This window comes from Mesoplodon densirostris, chromosome 15 (genome assembly GCF_025265405.1).
Source record: "Mesoplodon densirostris isolate mMesDen1 chromosome 15, mMesDen1 primary haplotype, whole genome shotgun sequence".
In the NCBI taxonomy this organism is placed as follows: Eukaryota; Metazoa; Chordata; class Mammalia; order Artiodactyla; family Ziphiidae; genus Mesoplodon; species Mesoplodon densirostris.
Genome location: NC_082675.1, coordinates 51,398,978 through 51,425,991, shown reverse-complemented (window position 1 = coordinate 51,425,991; position 27,014 = coordinate 51,398,978). Strand labels below are relative to the sequence as shown.

Genomic DNA, 27,014 nt, shown 5'->3' with positions numbered 1-27,014 from the left:
CCCGGTCTCCACGCTCTGGAGCAGCGTCTACAGTCCGCCCCAAGCGCACCCAGCATATTTGGCCCCAGAAGCACACGGGGTCGGGCGTATGGCCACTTCTCTTACCTGAGGGTCATAGAGCACCACGGAACAGGACGTGCCGAAGGCCAGAAGTCCTCCGGGCCCGGAGCTCCAGCTCAGGGCTCCCCGCACCCGGTTCGGGCAGCAAAACACGTGAGAGGTCTCCAGCACGGGTGCCACCATGTTTCTGCCTGGTCAACGGCCGAAACCTGGGCACGCACTTCCGCCCTCGGAGCGGAACTGCTCGGCCGCCGCGTCTCCCGCTGGCGTTATCCGCACCGCGTTTCCAAGGCGGCCGGGGGCGGGACGGGAGCGACCCCACCCACCTCCCCTGCCAGTGGTCCTCAGTGCCTGTCGCCTCTACCAGCGCCTGTCTTCTGGATCTTGGCCCAGGGCACAAGCACGGCCTCCGTCCCAGGAGGGAAGACCCAACCGGAACAGCTCAGGACCCTCTAGAAAGACCCGGGGCTCGTGTGCCGGGGCGGCGGTAGGAAAGTAGGAACGTCCCACTGCCCCTCACGGCCGGGCTCCCAGCAGCAGACGGGGCTGGGTTGGTGCGGAGCCTTGGCGAGAGAGTCTCCGGCTTCAGAGAGGCGAGGGCGCAGAGGGCCTCGAGGAAAGAGCCCCCGACTGATCTCGGTGCTCAGAGCTCACCCGGACCGCGTCTCCGCCCCCTCCCGCCCTTGCGAGCCCCGCGGAGCCGGCAAACCGGCGGCCGCGCGGATCCGCCTGCCGGGGACGGGGTGGAGCCGCACTGCGCATGCCCCGCAGTCATGGCCGGCGGGGGCGGTGGTTCCCGGCGGCGCGCTGCGAGCGGCGGTAATTAGTAATTGTTCTCCTGCTCCCGGGAGGCTACGGCGCGTTGGGTGCTGCTTCCCAGTGTCTGCGCGGCGGTACCCCGACCGAGGGGCAGCCGGGCCGATGAGATCGTCGCTTCTCCGTGCCGTGTAGAGGTTTTTAGGGAGAGAAGCACGGGCCGGTTCCGAGCCCTCCGGACCGCCGGCGGGAACTGAAGCGGCGCGCGGGACCGGGCCGTGGGACGGCGAGGCCGCGGAGAGGTGAGTCCCGCAGGTCCGGGAGAGGTGGGCGGAGAGGGGTACACCGCGGGCCGGCGAGGCCAGACTTCCATTTGGGCTTCCCATCCCACACATGGGCTTCGGGGTACAACGCGGTAAGGAAACGGTTTGTCCTGTTCATCTCATTTTCGAAAAAGGTACTGTCGTGTTTAAAAATAGCCCTTAGAAACAGTTTTGTGCCCTCTTTTCCGTTTTCTCCACTCACCCGTTTCTCCAGGCCCTTTCGTTCTGATTTCTTTTCTCCAACACCCGCGGACTTGCGGGGACGGAGATCGCCGACAGGTCCGGGACCGCCCTAATCATCCTCCGTGGAGAAAGGCACGGAGCTGCCCTTGAGCCATTCGTCTGTGTTGTCCCCACGCATCTCGCTCCTCTCCTCTCTTCTGCGAATGATTTCTTAATGGTTCTCTTCTGCCTATTAAAACTTCAGGCCCCAAGGATTGTTCTTTCAGGAGTCTAGCCCCGTGGCAGTGCGTACTTCCATTTTCCACAGTATGATAAGCAGCATTTGTGCAACACTGCTGACAGTGTTTGCAGCGCTTCCACATCCATCCATTCATGTGGTTTTCTCAGTCACCCTATAAAATGGGTGTTACCAGTGGGTCCAAGGAAGAACAGCTGAAAGTGGTAGAGCTAGGTTGCCTCTCTCGCCTTTGCTGTCTCACTCCAGAGTCCGACATCTGCGTCTTTCACTGGAGGCAGATGAATTTAGTCATGATCACTACCCATCATTGGTGCTGGACATCTGCTGGCTGGGTGCTGAGATATTAGTCTATCCGCTTATCTGGACTATACCTTCCTCTCCTTAACTGAATTCAGTGCTCAACTGGATTCCTAACTCCTCTTTGGAGCATAGGCCTTTGGTTCCAAACACTATTGTATGGATGAGTAATAGTCTGACAAAATTTTCACTGGTTTATAGCAATATAAGAGCAACATAGTTTTTTATGAAGTTTAATTTACTTAAAAACTGCAGTCATTCAAAAGAATGTGGTCCCTTTATATGTACTGACATGGAAAGATGTCATTTGTTGAGGGGGACAAAAAAGAGATCCCGTTTGTGTGGTTAAGGCACACATCTGCCTGAGTATGCATGAGGGAGTCACAAGAAACGGGCAGAATTGGGTGCCCTTGAAGAGTGGGATTTCAGGAGAGAAGCCTCAAAGTGATTTGCATATAGTTTAAGAAAAAAAATTTAAATGCGACTTACTCTGAGATTGCCCTTTCTGCTTTTTTCGATGTTGAAAGATTGTCCTATGAAATGACGGTGGTGGTGGTGGAGGTAGTTAGTTGGGTTTTCTTTTGTTTAAAATCGTTGTTCAAAGCAATAAGAAGTTGCCAATGTGGCTGTGGCCACCTGGACCCCTCCAGTCTCTGAATTACTGTTGCATTTACAGTGCTAATTACAGAGTCTTAGCACTCAGCTGCTCTCCAGTTGCTTCCCATGCTTTAGCAATGCAGGGGTAGAACCTAGGACTCCAGTTCTTTTTTTCTTTTGTTTTACTACACTGATCACACTAGATGATACTCTGTAAAACTTGGCTATTTGATTAGACATCAGTTTTCAAGCATAGGATTTCTTAATTCAAATTGTTTTGGAAGTGAAGGCAAGGATTTTTTTTTCTGTTTTCTTTAGGAAAGTGCAATGGCGAGGAATTTATCAGTGATCTTGATCCTGACCTTCGTTCTGTCAGTCACACATCCCCTTCATGAAGTAGGACCAGCCACTGCTTTCCCTCAGACCACTGAGAAAATTATTCCGATTTGGGAATCTGGCATTAATGTAGACTTGGCAGTTACCACACGGCAGCATCATCTGCAGCAGCTTTTCCATCGCTATGGAGAAAATAATTCCTTGACAATTGAAGGGTTCAGAAAATTGCTTCAGAATATAGGCATAGATAAGATTAAGAGAATCCATATACACCATGACCATGAGCATCACTCTGACCATGAGCATCACTCTCACCATAATCATGCTGCTTCCAGTAAAAATCGAAAAGCTCTTTGCCCAGACCATGACTCTGATAGTTCAAGTAAAGAGCCTAGAAACAGCCAGGGAAAAGGACCTCATCGATCAGAACATGCCAATGGTAGAAGGAATGTTTTAATCAAGGATGGCGCTGGTGCTAGTGAAGTGACCTCAACTGTGTATAATGCTGTCTCTGAAGGAACTCACTTTCTAGAGACCATAGAAACTCCAAAACATGGAAAACTTCTCCCCAAAGGTGTGAGCAGTTCCACTCTACCCAGTGTCACAGAAAAGAGCTGGGCGACCTGGCTGGCTAGTAGGAAAACAAATGAATCTGTGAGTGAGCCCAGAAAAGGCTTTATGTATTCCAGAAGCACAAATGAAAATACTCAGGAGGTAAGATGAGTGCTGTTCATTATTTTAATCAATACGCCTGCTTGTCTGTCCTGTCATTGCCATTCTATCTCAGTTGTAAGGAGTTTAAAATAAAAATAAAATGGTGAGTTCATTGAAAGGGGAATTTCTACTCTCTCAGCAAGGCACTTAGCTCAAAGTGTCCCTACTGTGTTGTAAACATCCCTGATACAAAACTTGGGGGGGGTAGTTCTTTGGTAAGAATAGTGCTGCCTGCTGAAACCACTTTCTAATATAGAATTTAAAGTAAGTGTAGAAACAAGATGTCAAAATTATTTTTGGAGAAAATCTTTAAAGGAGAATCCTATTAATTAAAACACAGAAACCGAAGGTCGAAAGAGCAGGAGTTAGAATCCCTGTTTCAGGAAAAGTGTGGTTGGAAGGGCTGAAGAGTGCGGGAAGAGCAGCTTCGCCTCCTTGGCAGAGGGATCGCAATGACCTGTGGAGTGACTGCCAAAGCAGCGATATGCTGGACACGTGAGAAGTCTGGGCAGTGACCTTCTGAGTTCATGTGTTTTTTTCCTAGACTAGACTTCCAGACTGTACACAATTTGCTTTGGCTGAGAGATGTCAACAACACGGAGTTAGTTGGTATACATTAATAGGCAAAACTTAAGTACTTCATTCAGACCATCACATGATTTACTAATTCTGGGATAATCCTACTAATGGTCATTCCCATAGCGACACTAGTGATAAAGTTTGTTCTGAGTAGTATTGGCCAAGATGAGAAACAGGTGCTACCACCAGTTTTTTTTGGTGAGAAGGGAGAGCTTACATTTCCCAGGGGAGATTCTCTTCAAACTAAACTTGTCATCTAATTAAATTTTTGAAACAGCAACCTGCCGGTACAGGTTTATTTTATTAACCAGCCTTGTCCTCCGCAAGAGTAATTGACATAATTTAATATTCTCTCGTTGTGGAGCATTACTTTGCCAAGTATGCAGACAGAACTGAGCTAAGTTTTGCAATTACAGTTGTTGCTGGAAGAGTGACATGTCTTGGGCTTGTTTAGACCAGGTAGGGTAGTGTTAGTACTAAAGCAACATATTTCTCAATCTCTAGTGAACCTGTCTCGAAATTAAAGCTCATTTCCTTAATAGGTTTATACAATGAGTTAACAGGCTTGTGGATGTCCATTTATCCTCAAGTTTTTTCCACATGAGGCTTTCTCCCAAGGTGACTAGTGATGTGACTGCTTCTCCCAAGAAGAAATAGGTGGAAGAGATGGGAAATCACCCCTGTGATGTAATATCTCCAGGTAGCTTGAGGCAAGTTCCAAAGTAATTAAAACTAAAGTTGATTTTGATTTAACTTAAATAAAGAAGTAGGTACCTTCAGTAGGAAAAGGGTGTTGTGTCATCAAACAGCCTTTTTGGATTCTCTCATGGGAGTACCTTTTGGTGATTTCACTGTTTCCTTTTCTTCAGTGTTTCAATGCATCAAAGCTGCTTACATCTCATGGCATGGGCATCCAGGTTCCACTGAATGCCACCGAGTTCAACTATCTCTGCCCAGCCATCATCAATCAGATTGATACTAGATCATGTCTGATTCATACAACGAATGAAAAGAAAGCTGAAATCCCTCCAAAGACATATTCTTTACAAATAGGTAAAATTTCCTTTTTCGTGTAAAAATCATTTCCAGTAGATACATTTATGTTGTACTTTTCCTTATATTTACATCAACCTGTTCATTTTTCAGCATAATTCCAAATATATCATCTTACTGTTCTCTGCCTTGAATGTGAAGAAAGCAAGTGTGTTAGCCTTACCCTTAAAACAAACAAAACAAACAAAAATGAGAAAATAAAATTTAGATCATAACTTGTCTGAGGTCCTCCCACAGGATGTGTCAGGGTCATTCAAAATTTGGGATCTTTATATGTTGTCATACCGTTTGGAGGATGGTCAGAGTTAATCTCTGCTCTTTAGGAGCCTAATTCTCGTACATTCTTATTAATAGATGAAATCAGGATACGCTCTGCTATAGTGTAAGTTGCATTGCTCAGAAACTATCATGAAGAATTAATTGCTTTGTTCACTGAGGAAATTATTGAATTCCCAGTTTCCTTTTCTTACTCCTTTCTTCCCTCCTTCTTTCCTTCCTTCCTTTCCTAACTTTTTCCTCTTCTCTCTCATAATTTAGCTGTTACGAGAGTCTGAAAGCTCAGTTCCCAAGTGAGCTAGAGTTCATCCTTGGTAACCGTGTCTTCCCCTCCCTTCACCCCTAGCTGAAGAATTTTCCACTGGGTTTATGCCCTTTACCTGGAGGGTTCAGTCACATAGTTCATTTGATCGAATTTCTTGGTTATTGCTCTGTTACCACAGTCCTATTCCACTGAGTTTATATTTCTTTAGCTCCCCTGCTTTTAAGTTGTCTTAAGCCACTCCACAGTCTCTCTTTTAAAGGTTATCAATTATATGCTTTTTCCTTTCTCTGTTTTGTTTGACAGCCTGGGTTGGTGGCTTTATAGCCATTTCTGTCATCAGTTTCCTGTCTTTGCTGGGCGTTATCTTAGTGCCTCTCATGAATCGGGTGTTTTTCAAGTTTCTTCTGAGTTTCCTTGTGGCATTGGCTGTTGGGACACTGAGTGGTGATGCTTTTTTACACCTGCTTCCACATGTAAGTACAGTAATTTATCCCATTAGTGTATTTTACTATTCAACATTAAATATATGTGTGTGTGTCTATATATATATATATGTATATATATATATACATATGTGTGTGTGTACTTTTGGTTTGTGCTTTGTATTGATATGTATAAAAGGCTGGAAATTTGGTTTCTAGGAGCACGTGGGTGGGGCGTACCCTGTGACCCTCCCCCCCTCCCCGTCTCACTTCTGTTAGTGTGTGCCACACCTGGTTCCCTCACACGCAGTGGCAGAAGTTCCTATTGCACTCAGCTGCAGGCCACTGGGGCAGTGCACCTGGATCTCGGGTACCTGCCAGGGCCCATTACCCAGACTGGGCTTCTTGTAAGCACACTGACGACTGTGGTAGGGGCTTTTCAGCTGGGAGTATAAGCAGTAGACACTATATGCCTATTAAGTTTTGCAGTTCCCTCTTATTTGTGGCCATGGGAAAACATTGGAAATACCCACTACCTGTATGCTATGAGGGTCACTGGGGAATGTGTCTGTCTTTACATTGAACAGATCCACTCTACAAAGTGCCATCGTACATTACATACCTTAAGCTGTAGATCTCTGCTGCTTGTTGGTCATTTTATTTTTAATATCCTAAAGTTGCCCTCATTCCGAAGCATCACATTAATTGCCTAATTCTGAATAATTTCAAATTTGATGTTAATTATCTTAGCCAATTTTTCTGACGTGTGAAACTACTGAATTTATAAAATCCATATTATTTTGCCTTTAGTCTCATGCAAGTCATCACCATAGTCACAGCCATGAAGAACCAGCAACGGAAATGAAGAGAGGTCCGCTCTTCAGCCATCTCTCTTCTCAAAACATAGAAGAAAGTACCTATTTTGATTCCACGTGGAAAGGTCTGACAGCTCTGGGAGGCTTGTATTTAATGTTTCTTGTTGAACACGTCCTCACATTGATCAAGCAATTTAAAGATAAGAAGAAAAAGGTAAAAGGATTCTGAATACTTACTATGCATTGGATATTTATTTAGAGCAGTACCTGAACTAAACTGGGCTTGTGCAGGGTGTATGATCTTCATTTGTGAGGGGGTTCAGTGCCTTTCTGTTCCCAGAAGCATTCATGGAGAGCAGTTCTGTATCTTTATAACCTTGAAGTTCTCTATCTTCAGTACTCCCTTCAAAGTCACAAGACCCTAAGAAAGGCAAGGGTAAATATCTATACAAACCACCAAACAAGGCACACACAGGGCCTTGAAGATGAGAAGCATCGTGATTATGGCATTGATGATGGTGATGGTTTCACGGGTATATGCTTATCCCGAAACTCGAGTTGTATACATTAAATACGTACAGCTTTTTATATGTCAATTACACCTCAATAAAGTGGCTTAAGAAAAAAGTATCATGGATTAACTTTTAAATTACTCATGCAGTAGCTGAATATTGAAAGACTATGTGACTTTCACATACTTGCCCTTTGCAGATGGCCACCAGAAGAGAGTGTGAAGCTGAACAGTAGGCTATTTCTGGTAAAAATATCTTTGGAGTTGCCTATGGTTATCTGCCTCTTCCTATCTGATGTGACTGGGCAAATGAGTCAAAAGATTGTCCTCATGGGTACTCTTAAAAATGACATGTACACATCTTGGATGTTTGTGTACTCATATACTGGTCATTTGATGTTGACCAAACTTTTCTTTGAGTTGGAGTTCTGTATGATTTTTTTTCTCTACAGCCATGCTGCTTCATCTAAATTTCCAATTTTGGTTTTCTCTAAAATTTAGCAAGAGGTTACATACTTGTAAAGCTATATTAAGTGTAGAATCTAGATCTTTGGAAATATAAAAAATTTTATACAGTGATTGCCTTATGTAATTTTTTTAAATTTTATTTAGTTTTCTTGTACAGCACGTTCTCATTAGTTATCTATTGTATACATATTAGTGCATATATGTCAATCCCAATCTCCCAATTCATCCCACCACCACCCCCGCACCCCCTCTTTCCCCCCTTGCTGTCCATATGTTTGTTCTCTACATCTGTGTCTCTATTTCTGCCTTGTTAACTGGTTCATCTATACCATTTTTCTAGATTCCACATATATGCATTAATATATGAAATTTGTTTTTCTCTTTCTGACTTTCTTCACTCTGTATGACAGTCTCTAGGTCCATCCACACCTCTACAAATGACCCAGTTTCGTTCCTTTTCATGGCTGAGTAATATTCCATTGTATATATGTACCACATCTTCTTTATCCGTTCGTCTGTCAATGGGCATTTAGGTTGCTTCCATGACCTGGCTATTGTGAAGTGCTGCAGTGAACATTGGGGTGCATGTGTCTTTTTGAATTATGGTTTTCTCTGGGTATATGCCCAGGAGTAGGATTGCTGGGTCATATGGTAATTCTATTTTTAGTGCCTTATGTAATTTAATAGCCTTGTTTTTTTTTTAACAACTTGCCTTTGAATCTTTCAGAAGCCTTCAACTTAAGTTTTCATGGAAGTAACTATTCTCACCATCATTTCATAGTTTGAATAATATGTAATTAAATTGTGCAATTGCAATAACAGGTATAGCTGGCATGAAGAGGCTTGAAAACCAACATAGTTGATTCTTGCTGAGCATAGAGCTCACGTTGGGAATCAAGTGCATGTGTGAAGAGAAGAGTGGCCTCCTCCATCCTGTGAATATTTGCCCTTATGGATTCTACATTCACTAAAATTTCAAATTGCAAATTTTGAACCTTTACTGAACCTCAATTTACAGGGAAGAAGTGAAATAACAATAGCTTACTCGTTCTTAATCCAGGAAGTCATCTTCTATGTTCCTGTTGTCCCTGTTGCTTCACTTGGATGGGTTTGAGACTATATCCATACTTCTTTGCATTCTCTGGGATTATTCTCACCTTAAAAAAAAAAAAAAAGATCATTTTTAGGGTTTTTTGGGGGGAGGGGTTGTTTGTGTTTATTTGTGTTACTGTGTTTCTATTTCAAATGCCATAATTTATTTAGCATTCTAATTTCAATTTAATTTTCAAGATTTACCTAAAGATTGCTTTATATTCATATGGGACTCTAAGAGGTAGGCTCTCTGTTTTCTAATACAGAACAGTATTTTTTAGACTCTTAAATTTTTTTTTTTAATAAACTTATTTATTTATCTATTTAATTTTTGGCTGCGTTGGGTCTTCGTTTCTGTGCGAGGGCTTTCTCTCGTTGTGGCAAGCGGGGGCCACTCTTCATCGCGGTGCGCGGGCCTCTCACTGTCGCGGCCTCTCGTTGTGGAGCACAGGCTCCAGACGCGCAGGCTCAGTAGCTGTGGCTCACGGGCTTAGTTGCTCTGCGGCATGTGGGATCTTCCCAGACCAGGGCTCAAACCCGTGTCCCCTGCATTAGCAGGCAGATTCTCAACCACTGCGCCACCAGGGAAGCCCCTAGACTCTTAAATTAATAATCATTTGTGAATTGTGAAATAAATCTTGTGTCACGACCAATGTTTTTAAATGCAACCGTGATATTACAGTGTATTCCATATATTACTCTGTGTTTATTACATACATTACTGTGAACCGTAGTCAAAGAAGTTTGATAATCTTTGTTCTAAAATAGTTTCTACTAGAATGTAAGATCTTAAGAGCCAGGACCTCTCTGTCTTCTTTTTTTTTTTTTTTTTTTTTTTTGCGGTATGCGGGCCTCTCACTGTTGTGGCCTCCCCCGTTGCGGAGCACAGGCTCCGGACGCGCAGGCTCCGGATGCGCAGGCTCAGCGGCCATGGCTCACGGGCCCAGCCGCTCCGCGGCATATGGGATCCTCCCAGACCGGGGCACGAACCCGTATCCCCTGCATCGGCAGGCGGACTCTCAACCACTTGCGCCACCAGGGAGGCCCCTCTCTGTCTTCTTGACTGCTGTATCTCCAGTGCCTAGAATAGTATCTGGCACATAATAGATCATTGGTAAATATTTGTTACATGTATAAGAAACATTAAAAGGCAAGTAAGCATAATTTCTAGACAAAGACTTCCCACAGGAGTTTTGCAAACATTACATGTTCTCTTCCTTTTTATTGTTTTTTAATTTTTATTTATTATTATTTTTTAATTTTTTAATTTTATTTAATTTATTTTTTTATACAGCAGGTTCTTATTAGTCATCAATTTTATACACATCAGTGTATACATCTCAATCCCAATCACCCAATTCAGCACACCACCATCCCCACGCCCCTGTGGCTTTCCCCCCTTGGTGTCCATATGTTTGTTCTCTACATCTGTGTCTCAACTACTGCCCTGCAAACCAGTTCATCTGTACCGTTTTTCTAAGGTCCACATACATGCGTTAATATACGATATTTGTTTTTCTCTTTCTGACTTACTTCACTCTGTATGACAGTCTTTAGATCCATCCATGTCTCAACAAATGACTAAATTTCGTTCCTTTTTATGGCTGAGTAATATTCCATTATATATGTACCACAACTTCTTTATCCATTTGCCTGTCGATGGGCATTTATGTTGCTTCCATGACCTGGCTATTGTAAATAGTGCTACAGTGAACATTAGGGTGCATGTGTCTTTTTGAATTATGGTTTTCTCTGGGTATATGCCCAGTAGTGGGATTGCTGGATCATACGGTAATTCTACTTTTAGTTTTTTAAGGAACCTGCATACTGTTCTCCATAGTGGCTGTATCAATTTACATTCCCACCAGCAGTGCAAGAGGGTTCCCTTTTCTCCACACCCTCTCCAGCATTTGTTGTTTGTAGATTTTCTGATGATGCCCATTCTAACTGGTGTGAGGTGATACCTCATTGTAGTTTTGATTTGCATTTCTCTAATAATTAGTGATGTTGATCAGCTTTTCATGTGCTTCCTGGCCATGTGTATGTCTTCTTTGGAGAAATGTCTATTTACGTCTTCTGCTCAGGTTTGGATTGGGTTGTTTGTTTCTTTAATATTGAGCTGCATGAGCTGTTTATATATTTTGGAGATTAATCCTTTGTCCATTGATTTGTTTGCAAATATTTTCTCCCATTCTGAGGGTTGTCTTTTGGTCTTGTTTATGGTTTCCTTTGCTGTACAAAAGCTTTTAAGTTTCATTAGGTCCCATTCGTTTATTTTTGTTCTTATTTCCATTACTCTAGGAGGTGGATCAAAAAAGATCTTGCTGTGATTTATGTCAAAGAGTGTTCCTCCTATGTTTTCCTCTAAGAGTTTTATAGTGTCCCGTCTTACATTTAGGTCTCGAGTCCATTTTGAGTTTATTTTTGTGTATGGTGTTTGAGAGTGTTCTAATTTCATTCTTTTACATGTAGCTGTCCAGTTTTCCCAGCATCACTTATTGAAGAGACTGCCTTTTCTCCATTGTACATCCTTGCCTCCTTTGTCATAGATTAGTTGAGCATAGGTGCGTGGGTTTATCTCTGGGCTTTCTGTCTTGTTCCATTGATCTGTGTTTCTGTTTTTATGCCAGTACCATATTGTCTTGATTACTGTAGCTCTGTAGTATAGTCTGAAGTTAGGAGGTCTGATTCCTCCAGCTCCGTTTTTTTCCCTCAAGACTGCTTTGGCTATTTGGGGTCTTTTGTGTATCCATACAAATTTTAAGATTATTGTAGTTCAGTAAAAAATGCCATTGGTAATTTGATAGGGATTGCATTGAATCTGTAGATTGCTTTGGGTAGTAGAGTCATTTTCACAATATTGATTCTTCCAATCCAAGAACATGGTATATCTCTCCATTTGTTGGTATCATCTTTAATTTCCTTCATCAGTGTCTTATAGTTTTCTGCATACAGGTCTTTTGTCTCCTTAGGTAGGTTTATTCCTAGATATTTTATTCTTTTTGTTGCAATGGTAAATGGGAGTGTTTCCTTGATTTCACTTTCAGATTTTTCATCATTAGTATATAGGAATGCCAGAGATTTCTGTGCATTAATTTTGTATCCTGCAACTTTACCAAATTCATTTATTAACTCTAGTAGTTTTCTGGTAGCATCTTTAGGATTCTCTATGTATAGTATCATGTCATCTGCAAACAGTGACAGCTTTACTTCTTCTTTTCCAATTTGGATTCCTTTTATTTCCTTTTCTTCTCTGATTGCTGTGGCTAAAACTTCCAAAACTAGGTTGAATAAGAGTGGTGAGAGTGGGCAACCTTGTCTTGTTCCTGATCTTAGTGGAAATGGTTTCAGTTTTTCACCATTGAGGACGATGCTGGCTGTGGGTTTGTCATATATGGCCTTTATTATGTTGAGGAAAGTTCCCTCTATGCCTACTTTCTGCAGGGTTTTTATCATAAATGGGTGTTGAATTTTCTCAAAAGCTTTTTCTGCATCTGTTGAGATGGTCATATGGTTTTTATTCTTCATTTTGTTAATATGGTATATCACATTGATTGATTTGAGTATACTGAAGAATCCTTGCATCCCTGGGATAAATCCCACTTGATCATGGTGTATGGTCCTTTTAATGTGTTGTTGGATTCTGTTTGCTTGTATTTTGTTGAGGATTTTTGCATCTATATTCATCAGTGATATTGGTCTGTAATTTTCTTTTTTTGTAGTACGTTTGTCTGGTTTTGGTATCAAGGTGATGGTGGCCTCAAGAATGAGTTTTGGAGTGTTCCTTCCTCCGCAATTTTTTGGAAGAGTTTGAGAAGGGTGGGTGTTAGCTCTTCTCTAAATGTTTGATAGAATTCACCTGTGAAGCCATCTGGTCCTGGACTTTTGTTTGCTGGAAGATTTTTAATCACAGTTTCAATTTCATTACTTGTGATTGGTCTGTTCATATTTTCTATTTCTTCCTGGTTCAGTCTTGGAAGGTTATACCTTTGTAGGAATTTGTCCGTTTCTTCCAGGTGCTCCATTTTATTGGCATAGAGTTGCTTATAGTAGTCTCTTAGGATGCTTTGTATTTCTGCGGTGTCTGTTATAACTTCTCCTTTTTCATTTCTAATTTTATTGGTTTGAGTCCTCTCCCTCTTTTTCTTCATGAGTCTGGCTAATGATTTATCAATTTTGTTTATTTCTCAAAGAACCAGCTTTTAGTTTTATTGATCTTTGCTGTTGTTTTCTTTGTTTCTATTTCATTTATTTCTTCTCTGATCTTTATGAATTCTTTCCTTCTGCTGACTTTGGGTTTTGTTTGTTCTTCTTTGTTCTTTCTTCTTTTTAGTTCCTTTAGGTGTAAGTTTAGATTGTTTATTTGAGATTTTTCTTGTTTCTTGAGGTAGGCTTGTTTAGCTATAAACTTCCCTCTTAGAACTGCTTTTGTTGCATCCCATAGGTTTTGGAACATCGTGTTTTCATTGTCATTTGTCTCTAGGTATTTCTTGATTTCCTCTTTGATTTCTTCAGTAATCTCTTGGTTATTTAGTAATGTATTGTTTAGCCTCCATGTGTTTGTATTTTTTATGTTTTTTTCCCTGTAATTCATTTCTAATCTCATAGTGTTGTGGTCAGAAAAGATGCTTGATATGATTTCAGTTTTCTTAAGTTTACTGAAGCTTGATTTGTGACCCAAGATGTGATCTATCCTGGAGAATGTTCCGTGTGCACTTGAGAAGAAAGTGTAATCTGCTGTTTTTGGATGGAATGTCCTATAAATGTCAATTAAATCTATCTGGTCTGTTGTGTCATTTAAAGTTTCTGTTTCCTTACTTATTTTCATTTTGGATGATCTGTCCATTGGTGTAAGTGAGATGTTAAAGTCCCCCACTATTATTGTGTTACTGTCGATTTCCTCTTTTATAGCTGTTAGAAGTTGCCTTATGTATTGAGGTGCTCCTACGTTGGGTGCATATGTATTTATAATTGCTATATCTTCTTCTTGGATTGATCCCTTGATCATTATGTAGTGTCCTTCCTTGTCTCTTGTGACATTCTTTATTTTAAAGTCTATTTTATCTGATATGAGTATTGCTACTCCAGCTTTCTTTTGATTTCCATTTGAATGGAATATCTTTTTCTGTCCCCTCACTTTCAGTCTGTATGTGTCCCTAGGTCTGAAGTGGGTCTCTTGTAGACAGCATATATATGGGTCTTGTTTCTGTATCCATTCAGCAAGCCTGTGTCTTTTGGTTGGAGCGTTTAATCCATTCACATTTAAGGTAATTATAGATATGTATGTTCCTATGACCATTTCCTTAATTGTTTTGGGTTTGTTTTTGTAGGTCCTTTTCTTCTCTTGTGTTTCCCACTTGGAGAAGTTCCTTTAGCATTTGTTGTAGAGCTGGTTTGGTGGTATTGAATTCTCTTAGCTTTTGTTTGTCTGTAAAGCTTTTGATTTCTCCATCGAATCTGAATGAGATCCTTGCAGGGTAGAGTAATCTTGGTTGTAGGTTCTTCCCTTTCATCACTTTAAGTATATCATGCCACTCCCTTCTGGCTTGTAGACTTTCTGCTGAGAAATCAGCTGTTAACCTTATGAGAGTTCCCTTGTATGTTATTTGTCGTTTTTCCCTTGCTGCTTTCAATAATTTTTCTTTGTCTTTCATTTTTGCAAATTTGATTACTATGTGTCTCGGCATGTTTCCCCTTGAGTCTCTGTGTGGGACTCACTGCACTTCCTGGACTTGGGTGGCTATTTCCTTTCCTATGTTAGGGAAGTTTCCGACTATAATCTCTTCAAATATTTTCTCAGGTCCTTTCTCTCTGTCTTCTCCTTCTGGGACCCCTATAATGCGAATGTTGTTGCATTTAATGTTGTCCCAGAGGTCTCTTAGGCTGTCTTCATTTCTTTTCACTCTTTTTTCTTTATTCTGTCCCACAGCAGTAAATTCCACCATTCTGTCTTCCAGGTCACTTATCCATTCCTCTGCCTCAGTTATTCTGCTGTTGATTCCTTCTAGTGTAGTTTTCATTTCAGATATTGTATTGTTCATCTCTGTTTGTTTGTTCTTTAATTCTTCTAGGTCTTTGTTAAACATTTCTTGCATCTTCTCAGTCTTTGCCTCCATTCTTTTTCCGAGGTCCTGGATCATCTTCACTATCATTATTGTGAATTCTTTTTCTGGAAGGTTGCCTATCTCCACTTCATTTAGTTGGTTTTCTGTGGTTTTATCTTGTTCCTTCATCTGGTACATAGCCCTTTGCCTTTTCATCTTGTCTGTCTTTCTGTGAATGTGTTTTTCATTCCACAGGCTGCAGGATTGTAGTTCTTCTGACTTCTGTTGTCTGCCCTCTGGTGGATGAGGCTATCTAAGAGGCTTGTGGAAGTTTCCTGATGGGAGGGACTGGTGGTGGGTAGAGCTGAGTGTTGCTCAGGGTGGGCAGAGCTCAGTAAAACTTTAATCCGCTTGACTGTTGATGGGTGGGGCTGGGTTCCCTCCCTGTTGGTTGTTTGGCCTGAGGCAACCCAACACTGGAGCCTGCCTGGGCTCAAATTTTGTGGGACTAATAACAGACTCTGGGAGGGCTCACTCCAAGGAGTGCTTCCCAGAACTTCTGCTGCCAGTGTCCTTGTCCCCACGGTGAGCCACAGCCACTGCCCGCCTCTGCAGGTGACCCTCCAACACTAGCAGGTAGGTCTGGTTCAATTTTCCCTGGGGTCACTGCTCCTTTCCCTGGGTCCCGATGCACACACTACTTTGTGTGTGCCCTCCAAGAGTGTAGTCTCTGTTTCCCCCAGTCCTGTCGAAGTCCTGCAATCAAACCCCACTAGCCTTCAAAGTCTGATTCTCTAGGAATTCCTCCTCTCATTGCCGTACCCCTAGGTTGGGAAGCCTGACGTGTGGCTCAGAATCTTCACTTCAGTGGGTGGACCTCTGTGGTATAAGTGTTCTCCAGTCTGTGAGTCACGCACCCAGCAGTTATGGGATTTGATTTTACTGTGATTGCACCCCTCCTGCCGTCTCATTGTGGCTTCTCCTTTGTCTTTGGATGTGGGGTATCTTTTTCAGTGAGTTCCAGTATCTTCCTGTCGATGATTGTCCAGCAGCTAGTTGTGATTCTGGTGTTCTCACAAGAGGGAGTGAGATTACGTCCTTCTACTCTGCTATCTTGGTTCCTCCCCTCTTCCTTTTTAGAAAATATTTAGTTTCTCTTTTTTCAAGGGCATCCAGATCTTAGTGTTACTTACATAACAGCTTTTAATCTCATTTGGTTCTCTCAAAAAGAAAAAAACTATTCATTATATGGCAAATATTGGGAGCTCTTCAGACCCATAACAGAACATTTTACCTAAGATTTCCCTTAAGACATCCATCCTGCACCCCTGGAAAATTCTATATGTCATAGTTTTAGGTTACCTTCCATATATGTTGATCTGAAATCTCTACATTCAGATTAGGGTTAAATCGCATACTTGGTGTAGTTAGATGGTTATAATAGTTCCATGTCAAACTTTCTTTCTACTGGATTCTCAGGTTTCTTGCTCATGCTGGAAACCAGAGAATCATCTGTGTCTCCCTCATCCTTATATCCAACCTAGTTTTATTAAATGTATCCAGAAATGAAATTTTTCATTTCTCTCCATCTTCCTTGCTATCATCCTGGTCCATGCCAGACTTACGTGGGTGACAGCAATTGCCTCCTAACTGGCCTGTCTGTTATTTTGTTGTCCTAATGCAGAGAAGAGCAGGCAGAGGGGTTTGTTTAAATGTTTGTTATATGCTCTCATATATATATGCTGTCATAGCACTGTGTATTTTTCCTTTGTAAAATATATCAAAAATTTCAATCAAATAATTGTATAATCATTACCTGTGTAATGTATTACATGATAATGTAATACATAATATATTACAGTATGTATTACATGATACATAATGTATCATGTAATGTATAATCATTACCTGTGTAATGTATTACATGATAATGTAATACATAATGTATTACATTATGTATTACATGATACATAATGTATCATGTAATGTATAATCATTACCTGTGCAATGTATCATCCCTGTGGGTGATAAGCTTCCTTGGGAACAAGGACTATGTGTATCTTGTTTTACGACATATTGATATATTGCCACCATTCAGCGCAGGGAACATTACAGGCTCTTAATACTTAGGGAATGAAAGAATTGCTTAAAAAGTCTATGTTCTACCGATAATCATTGGCAAACAAATAAAGCATCAACTAAAGTAATTTAAAATATCATGAATTCACTTATTTTCACAAATATTTAAGTACTTTCTCTGTGTTTGAGGCATTTTGCTAGAGGTAGGTATAAAGATTTGTCTGTGCTTGCCTTTAAAAACTCTTATAACCTAAGAAGGTACAGATATTTTATATACTGTTAGAGCTAGAATGAAATCTCAGGTATGGTGATGATTAAGTCATATTCAAAAGATACTGCAAATAAGAAATCTATTATTTTTGTGACAGTTTTCATTATCTTGAATATTCTATGTAAGTAGTAATAAACAGGCACTGTTGTTAAAACAGTGACCTTTATTCTTGGGCTCTGAGATATAGACAATCTCAAGTATCGTATTCAGTTGGTTAAAAAACCTAGTGATAAATTCAAGGCTAACTAATAGAGATTTGTTTAAAAAGAGAAAAGCTTGTTAATGGTGTTTTACCACACGAAAAGTATTTTAGTTTTATAACAAATACATATCGATATCACAGTATAGTTTTAATTTATAAAAAGTGTGGAAAGTATGGGGTTTCAGTGCCCAGAAGAGGCACTGGAGGAAACTAAGCAATTGGTTAGCAGATCACTAAATTTCTGGAAGACAGGCCTCCAGCTGGTTCTAACTCAATGGCCTGAGGCAGAGCTCAGCTTTAATGTGTGTATGAGTCACCTGGAGGTCTAGTTAAAATCCCCATTCTAATCCATTAGGTCTGGCGTGTAGCCTGAGACTGTGCATTTATAACAAGCTCCCAGGGGATGCAGTGCTGTTTCCATAAGACCAAATTTAGACTGTGTGACCTAGGGGGACATTCAGAAAGATGAGTGTAATTTTTCTTTCATACTACTGAAGCATTAATTCTTTACCTTTCTGAACAGTTTATGCCTAAAACAAACTACTAGGTGCTATGCAAGTTAAGTACAGGCCCTGCCCTTAGATGGGGTTTATTCCATTAGAAGTCTCTTACTCTGCTGTCTTTTTCAATGAAATCTTTTGCTTAACTGTTTACCTAAAGATGTATGCATAAGCAACCTGCCTATTTTAAAGTATTGCTTTTCCTTGCTATTGTAGAATCAGAAAAAACCTGAAAATGATGATGATGTGGAGATTAAGAAGCAGTTGTCCCAGTATGAATCTCAACTGTCAACAAATGAGGAAAAAGTAGACACAGATGATCGTAAGTCCTTATAAATCTGAGAGCTGGAGGGAATTCAGTGCTCTGTGATTTGCAGGCAACCTGGATTGTCTGGAAGAGGGGGAACCATATTCCACCCCCACCCACACCCCCTTTTTTTTTGGCTGTGCCACGTGGCTTATGGGATCGTAGTTCCCCAGCTAGGGATCGAACCTAGGCCCCAGCAGTGAAAGCGCGGAGACCTAACCGCTGGGCTGCCAGGGAATTCCTCCACCCCCTCCCCCGCTCTTTTTTTTTAAACTCATACTTTCTTTTAATTGCCAGTGAGTTGGTTATTTCTATATATACTTACATCTCTTTTTTCTCTAATTTTTTATTTTGAGGTAAATTCAGACTTAGAGAAAAGTTCCAAGAATAGTACAAAGAATTCCTGTACCCCTTTCTTATATTCCCCATTTATTTTACCTACATTTATCATTCTTTGTCTCTTTCTTTCTGTATACACACATACATTTTTTTTCTAAACCATTTGAGAATAAATTACAAACATAATGCTTATTTTACCTCAAAATACTTAAGTTTATGTTTCCTAAGAAAAAGGACATTCATTCCCTTGTAATCACAGTTCAGTGATCAAAATCAGGAAATTAAAGCTGATACAATGCCATTTTCTAGTCTATAGACCTTTTTCGTGTTTTTCCAATTGTCTTAATAATTTCTTTATATTCCCCCAACCCCTAAAAGGAAAATAAATGATCCAGAGTACAATTCAGGATCAAATGTTGCATCTAATTGCCCCTCATTTTGGGTTTGTCTAATGTTTTCACCATTAGGTTGATCAGTTTGGGCAGGAATACCACAAAGTGGTATTGCATCCTTTTCAGTGACATGGTGTGCCACCCTACATGATGCTCTCTTTCACACACAGGTGGTGTTAATTTTGATCACTTGGCTAACGTTGTGTCTACCATGTTTCTCCACTGTAAAGTTACTGTTTCCTGTAACTTGTTAGCTTGGCATTTCTTGTTGGACAGACTCAGTTAAAATTAAAATTTTAAACGAAACACCTTACGACGACCTTCGCTGTCCTGCCCTGCCCTCCACTCTCCCCGACGGTTTGCCCTGTCCAGCCTCACTGGCCTCCTTTTCATCCTGTGAGCACACCAGGTCTGTCTCAGGGCCTGGCACTCACTGTTTCTTCAGTTCGGAGTACTCTTCTCCCGGGTCTTCATCTAAATTCCCCCATCATTCCAATCTCAACTCAGACATCTCGTCCTCAGAGGTCTTCCCTGATCACCTGAATACAAAGGTCTCCCAGTCATTCTCCTTCATGTTACCCTGTTCTGTTTTTTCTTCCCATGCGTTCCAATGCCTTAGATTACCTTATTTATACATGTATTTCTTTGTTAAGTGGCTATCTCCCCACAAGAACATAAGCTTCTCGAAGGCAGAGACTTTGTGCTGACGCACTTTGTCCCAGTGTCTGGGCAGGTGCCTGGCCCAGAGCAGATACTCAATATATAGTTGCTGACTAAGGAGGAAGAAGAACGTTATTGTTGCTACCAAGTTATTTGTAAGATTTCCTGTCCACCCTTTGTTTTCCAGCATGTTGCTTTTCTCTAAAGAGCAAGTGAATACTCTCATTCATCTTCCTGCATCTATTCCGTCTTCAACCTTTGTAATGGGCTCCAGTGAAATTTATAATGATGAGAGGAAACAGCTATTCTAGAATTGGGCCACAGTATCGGGAATGCTCCCAAGAAAGTTGATACCAGTGTATAAAAAAGAGAGAACAAAAACTTATTGTTGCAATTTATTTTACACGGATAGATAACAAATGTTTCTTGGTGATGATGGTATTTCAGACTCTTCTGTTTTTCCTTTTTTTTTTTTGGCCACTTTTTGGCTTGCAGGGATCTTAGTTCCCCGACCAGGTATTGAACCCAGGCCCTTGGCAGTGAAAACACTGAGCTCTAACCACTGGACTGCCAGGGAATTCCCCTCTTCTGTTTTTCCTTGAATTTTGAAAGAGAGGAACTCAGATGACAGAATTATGCATGTATTTTATTTCCAATTTTTCTGGAATATTTTTCTTAAATATTTTAAATATCAAAAATGAAATATTTTTATAAAGTAAGTATGTGCTTCTTTTATAATTGGAAAAAAATCATCTTTAAACACATAAGAAGGCAGAAGAAATTAAGGGAGGATCTGGGGGTAGTTACTGAAGGTTAACATTTAAAATCCATTCTTAGTACGTGAGGTCATTTAAGTACTGATTTTTTTTTCATCAACAATACTCTAATGTCTAGTTCTGCCAGGTCTGTGTGAGAGAGTTGCCATGCTTTAAGATCTTTTGTTGACTTTGTCAGTGGAGATGTTTGAAATGTGTCCATGCACATTAACAAAGCCATTTGACTTTGTCCCAATGTCCTTTATGTTTATACCTAGGACCTGAAGGATATTTGCGAGCTGACTCACAAGAGCCCTCCCACTTTGATTCTCAACAGCCAGCAATCTTGGAAGAAGAGGAGGTCATGATAGCTCATGCTCATCCACAGGAAGTTTACAATGAATACGTACCCAGAGGGTGCAAGAATAAATGCCATTCGCATTTCCATGATACACTCGGCCAGTCAGATGACCTCGTTCACCACCATCATGACTACCATCATATTCTCCATCACCACCACCACCAAAACCACCACCCACACAGTCACAGTCAGCGCTACTCTCGGGAGGAGCTGAAGGATGCCGGCATTGCCACACTGGCGTGGATGGTGATCATGGGGGACGGCCTGCACAATTTCAGTGATGGCCTAGCAATTGGTATATATCTACGTATCTGCCCCTTGTTGGTTGACTCTGAAAATGTCACATGAAAGTACCAGTCTTATTTTAACAAGGAATAGGTTGGTTTGATAAGGCTATTGACTTCTAAGATTATCAAACCGTTATTTCGTTTTTGGCTGCTTTGACAATGAAGTACTTGATAAATGTTAGTTTAAGTGCTAGAAACTGTGCTTGGCCCTTTATCGAAATTGTAACTACCAAAAGTTGTTTTAATTTGCAGGCTCAGGCTCTAAGGTGTTTGGAGCACATGTGAGGATTTTTTTTTTTTCCCAAATACATTTGAGTTCCCTTATCTGCAATATAAACAGTATTTATTAAAGTAAAATACTTCCATCATCTTTTCTTTTATGCTAAAGGAATCTTCATATATCTGATAAGTTTAATTACTAATCTCTACCCAAAGAAGAATTACAGTTTTTTTGCTATTAAATTGTTGTGCTACAATTGAGAGGTAATAGAAATACTTAAAAATTGTAGTAACTTAGTGCTGGGAGGAACCATGGAAATAAGTACAGATTAGGTAGCCAAGGCCTGGCAAGGTGAACCACTTGCCAAGGAGGCAGTGTTGTTTTGTAGCCCAGCCTGGCTCCCTGGGAGCTTGGTGCTCTTCCTTCTCTGCACTGTGCACAGCATAAGCGACAAAGGAGGACGTGCAAACGCTCAGACATGGTTGTCTAATTATATAGTGAATTCCTCTGAGGCCCGGAAACATACCTGTACTCTTGACTGCTGAGGGTTTTTTCCTAAACCTTTTAAATCAGTTTGTTTCATATTTTTAAGTAAGTGTTCTGTGTGGTAGCAATTTACTTCTCAGGTTTGTATAAGATCATTTAATCACTCTAAGGCATAGTGGAAGCTTCCCTTCTCAATTGTATCTGCTTGTGCTCCTTTGGGAAATTTAAATCTAATTGAGTGTAATCTAAGATTACTTATGAAGACGGTACAGAGTGCAGTTGAGAAAGTTCTGTTTATTCACAACCAGAATATTATTTCATTTCTTTTACCTCATTGTGTATGCTGTTAAGATTTTTAAAATACACACCCACAAAATAATGCAGTGATTTTTACACAGGTGCTGCTTTTACTGAAGGTTTATCGAGTGGTTTAAGTACTTCTGTTGCTGTGTTTTGTCATGAGTTGCCTCATGAATTAGGTAAGAGAATCCTACAAATGGTATTTTCCAGGTGGGTAAAGTGTCTTAGTGTCCCTGGCTTTTGCTAATGATAGCTTCCAGCAAGCTTCCTCATTTATGCCTTCTCCTAAGTCTACTAACCTAGCCAGCTTTCTTTCTTACTGAGGACAAGTTTGTTTCCAGCCGGAATTCTAACCCTGCGATTACAATTACACAATTGCCTGTGGGGGGTTGCCAGAGAGATACCTGAGTCCCCTCTCTTTTCCTCTTCCCCTACCAGATATCTTCCTATACCAGCATACTGGTGACATCAGTGATCGTTTTCTTCATATGCACAATATGAGTAAGACCACAGGCATCTAAAGAATCATCTTCCATTAACAGACAGAAGTTGACAAAGAGTATTTCACTCACTAGAGCTAAAGAAATGTGAAGTTGATGAATAGTGTTTTGAATTCTTTTCCTCTGTCACTGGGACTTAAAACCTTCCCACAGTTGTCCTGGTTCCCAGTTCATGTCCTTGTTTTTCTTCATATAGATGCATATTCGCACATTTTCAATTTTGTTCCTTGGCATGTGTTCTGCCATTTAGAAGGCCTCCCGTCTTCATGCTTCATGCTTGTAATCCTCAACATCTGGTCTGTGTTGTGCATTCTATTTTTATTTTTGTTTGTTTATTTATTTATTTATTTTTGGCCATACCACGGCGGCTTGTGGGATCTTAGTTCCCCGACCAGGGATCGAACCTGGGACCCCTGCAGTGGAAACGCAGAGTCCTAACCACTGGACTGCCGGGGAATTCCCTATGTTCCACATTCTAGATCCTTCATGCGCCACGAAGCCTCTCTCAGCTATTCTCATCTTAATTTCTTTTTTTCTCCTTTTATAACCAGAACATTAGACTCTTTAGCTCTTAATTATATATTTCCTTAATCATTTGCTGATCATTTCATTTGTGTTCTCTACTCCCTCTTCCTCCTTGTGGCCAGTTAAAAGCTCCTTGAAGACAGTGCAAGAGCACAAGAGTTGATACTTATTGACATTTGTAGTATTGACATTCATTGACAAAGTGGAAGCCTTAAGAAATACTTTGGATAAAAGATATCTTAGTTTATAAAGCTGTTAGGGTGTTTACACTGATTAGCACTGTTAGCCCTGAGTAATTCTTTTTTTTTTTTAAGTTAATTAATTAATTGATTTTTCTGGCTGCGTTGGGTCTTCGTTGCTGTGCTCAGGCTTTCTCTACTTGCAGCGAGCGGGGGCTACTCTTCATTGTGGTGCACGGGCTTCTCATTGCAGTCGCTTCTCTTGTTGTAGAGCACGGGCTCTAGGCGTGCGGGCTTCAGTAGTTGCAGCACGTGGGCTCAGTAGTTGTGGCACGTGGGCTCAGTAGTTGCGGCTTGCAGGCTCTGGAGCACAGGCTCAGTAGTTGTGGCACATGGGCTTAGCTGCTCTGCAGCATGTGGGATCTTCCCGGACCAGGGGTCAAACCCGTGTCCCCTGCCTTGGCAGGCGGATTCTCAACCACTGCGCCACCAGGGGAGCCCTGGAGAATTTCTTAAATCTGGAAAGTTTTTTGCGTATGTGTCTTAAAAATGATTTTTTAATTACCTTATCTCCTTTTTTTGTTTTCTGTTAAAGGTGACTTTGCTGTTTTACTAAAGGCTGGCATGACTGTTAAGCAAGCTGTTCTTTATAATGCTCTGTCAGCCATGCTGGCGTATCTCGGAATGGCAACAGGAATTTTCATTGGTCATTATGCTGAAAATGTTTCTATGTGGATATTTGCACTTACTGCGGGCTTGTTCATGTATGTTGCTCTGGTTGATATGGTAAGTTTTTAAGAAGTCAGTAGAGAAAATGTTCAATTAAACCATTTTTTAAAGGGTTTAGATTAAATATGGTTGCAGTGAGAAGTGATTCTATGCTCGACAAAGTAGCATATAAACTATAAGTCCTTGATGGTTTTATCTTTTTGGATTGTTGCTCACAAGCACATCTTTGTCCTGCCTAATGTGTATCAGGATACACAAAAGTATTTACCCCCTTCTGATGTGTCTTTTTGAGAGGAGAGTTTCAGTAATTAGGCATTGAACTGTCTATAGACATGTAGGAAACCTAGCACAAGCCACATACTGTTGGCGAACTGTGTATACTTCAGAATGCTGAAAGGTTTCTTATTAATGGACGAAGGAGTCATCTTTTTGTCACCAAAGTCCACCTAACAATCTCAGCCAATGTTATTGCTAAAATTATATTTTATATTATGTAAGGCTTCCATATCTCTGAATTTCAAGCGAGCCACATGTTATATATAGATACAGACAGTAAGCAGGGTAATCAGTGTAGCTCTCCATTTTACAGTGGAGCAAACTAGACCAATATAAATTTTGACTTGCTGAGCAGACCATGAATAATCATTGCTAATTAAACTGTTAGAAAATGCTGTGTGACATTATTAGCTAGAGTCAGTATATATATGTGGTCATGTTTTAGAGAATTGACTCATAATATATCCATCTACATATAAAGCTGTCCTGTAGATTCTTCTAAAAACTAATCTGTGGTTCTGGAAACTTAAAGGTTGCTCTTTTTTTTTAAGGTACCTGAGATGCTGCACAATGATGCTAGTGACCATGGATGTAGCCGCTGGGGATACTTCTTTTTACAGAATGCTGGGATACTTTTGGGATTTGGAATTATGTTGCTTATTTCCATATTTGAACATAAAATTGTGTTTCGTATAAATTTCTAATTAGGGTATAAATGCTAGAGTAGCTTAAAGCTATAGTTTGCTGTCTGTAGTTTGAATAGGTCATAGGGAGATGAGTTAGTATGCTGTGATACGTAACATTTACGGTTAGTGGATTTTGTGATTTTTGTATTGAATATTGCCATTTGTTATGCTTATAAGGTCAGTTATGGTGGTAACATAAAGGTACGTTTAATATTTAAGTTATTCTATTTGGGGAATGTAAGCTATATGTGCAATTTACCAATATTACCGGTTTATGGTATAAACAAGAGATTTGGCATGACATGTTCTGTATATTTCAGAAAAAAAATGTCTTTAATGCTTTTTCTAGAACTAATTTAATATAGTAATTCCCATGCTGGATTTTAGGCCTCTGAAGAACTGCTGGTGTTTAGGAGTAAGAATACACATGAAGCCTAAGATACCAATAAAGCTTAAACTGAATTTAAGCTAAGAAATAAGGGAAAAAAGAGAAGAAACTGTATAAATTGAGAAGGCATAGGTTTCATATTAGAAAATCACAAAACTGGTTTAAAAATAGAAGGGAAAAATTTAGATTTAAATGAAAAAAAGCAATATTGAGTACAGAGTACATTGGTAAACATTTTTGTCAGAGTATTAATGTTCCCATAAAATCTCAGCACTTTTTACTAATTTAGTTGTACATTTAACTTTGTATAATAGAGACATCTAAATGTATTTAATAAACTCAAGCAAAATATATTACTTGACCAAGAAATTGGAATTTTAAAATATTTGTGTGGATGTACACCGGATGAGTATGAGCAAGTTTATGTATTGTCAAAAGACTTGGATATCCCAGGTTAACTTATGTATCACCCAAGTTACATTACTGGATGTTCTGGTTATCTGGTTTACCACATGTCAGCATATTAGAATTTTGATATATGTTAGGACATTAAAACCATACTGGTTATAATTTGACTTCTTGGATTCAGAAAGTACTTTGGTATCTTTCAGTGCTTCAACATCGTTGTTATGAGCAATTGTCATTTTCATATATAGTACTTTAGATGTACTAGGATTGTATGGCATTCTCTAGATGTTGCTTTTCTACAAAATAAATTCCCTGTATCAGCTTAATATCAGATATCTGATTTTTTTTTTTACCATCTTAACCATTTTTAAGCATACAGCTCAATAATTTTACGTATATTCACATTGTTATGCAATTGATCTCCAAAACTTTTTCACCTTGCAAAACTGAAACTATACCCACTAAACAACTCTTCGTTTCCTTCTCCCCACAACCCCTGGTGACCACCATTCTACTTTCTATTTCTATGAATTTGAGATGTCTGATTTTCTTAAGTATAATCCAGATTATATATACTTATCAACACATTTATATTATTGTATTGGGTGGGCTTATTCAATTTTTAAATTGTTTACCACAAAGGGCACTTCAGAAAATATTGGTCCACAGTTTATTCCAAGCTGTCCCTAACTTAAAAAAAAAAAAAAAAACCCAAAAAACAAACCCCAGAGCCTAAGCTTGAAAAGACGCCCTAATGCCCTACATTCTAAAGAGAATCAAGAACAACTGGACAAGACCATACAGCCCACCTACTGAAAGACAGTTGGACCAGCATTTCTATTCCCCAAACCAAGTGAAAGAGGAATGAGTAATGAGAATTACTTGGATTGGGGGGTGCCTGAAAGGATGAGATAAGGCATCTCCTTCTCGGGCTGAATGATTACTCTGCTTCACAAACCCACAGACCTACCTTAATGCCACTGCTGGATCAGTGCAAGATGAAGTTCTGGAATCATTGGGAATGTTCCTCCAGGAGTTTTGGAAACACAGACTTGTACCTACTTCTTTCACACAGATTCTGAAGGTGGAAGGTGTGCTGGACCAGCCCACAAAACAGGATGATAGCAGCCTTAGT

General features: G+C 40.3%; 2 protein-coding genes across 4 annotated transcripts in view; one reads left to right on the top strand and one right to left on the bottom strand.

Moving 5' to 3' along the window:
- Positions 1–767, bottom strand: part of ELP2 (elongator acetyltransferase complex subunit 2) — a 44,242-nt gene extending 43,475 nt beyond the window's left edge. Inside the window, exon 1 of one of the 3 annotated variants that reach the window (XM_060119758.1) lies at positions 106–767. In XM_060119758.1, the coding sequence (XP_059975741.1) occupies positions 106–243 (138 nt within the window). In that variant the 5' untranslated portion in view covers positions 244–767. The remainder of the gene's footprint in view (positions 1–105) is intronic. The other 2 variants (XM_060119759.1, XM_060119760.1) reach the window with 2 other exon arrangements.
- On the top strand, positions 361–26,205 carry SLC39A6 (solute carrier family 39 member 6). The gene is made up of 10 exons (XM_060119761.1): positions 361–1,118; positions 2,773–3,504; positions 4,953–5,136; positions 5,981–6,150; positions 6,910–7,128; positions 18,298–18,403; positions 20,813–21,190; positions 22,287–22,367; positions 23,988–24,178; positions 24,949–26,205. The coding sequence occupies exons 2-10, from the start codon at positions 2,782–2,784 to the stop codon at positions 25,099–25,101; spliced, it is 2,205 nt and encodes a 734-aa protein (XP_059975744.1). The 5' UTR covers positions 361–1,118; positions 2,773–2,781; the 3' UTR covers positions 25,102–26,205.
- The last annotated feature ends 809 nt before the right edge of the window (positions 26,206–27,014 follow it).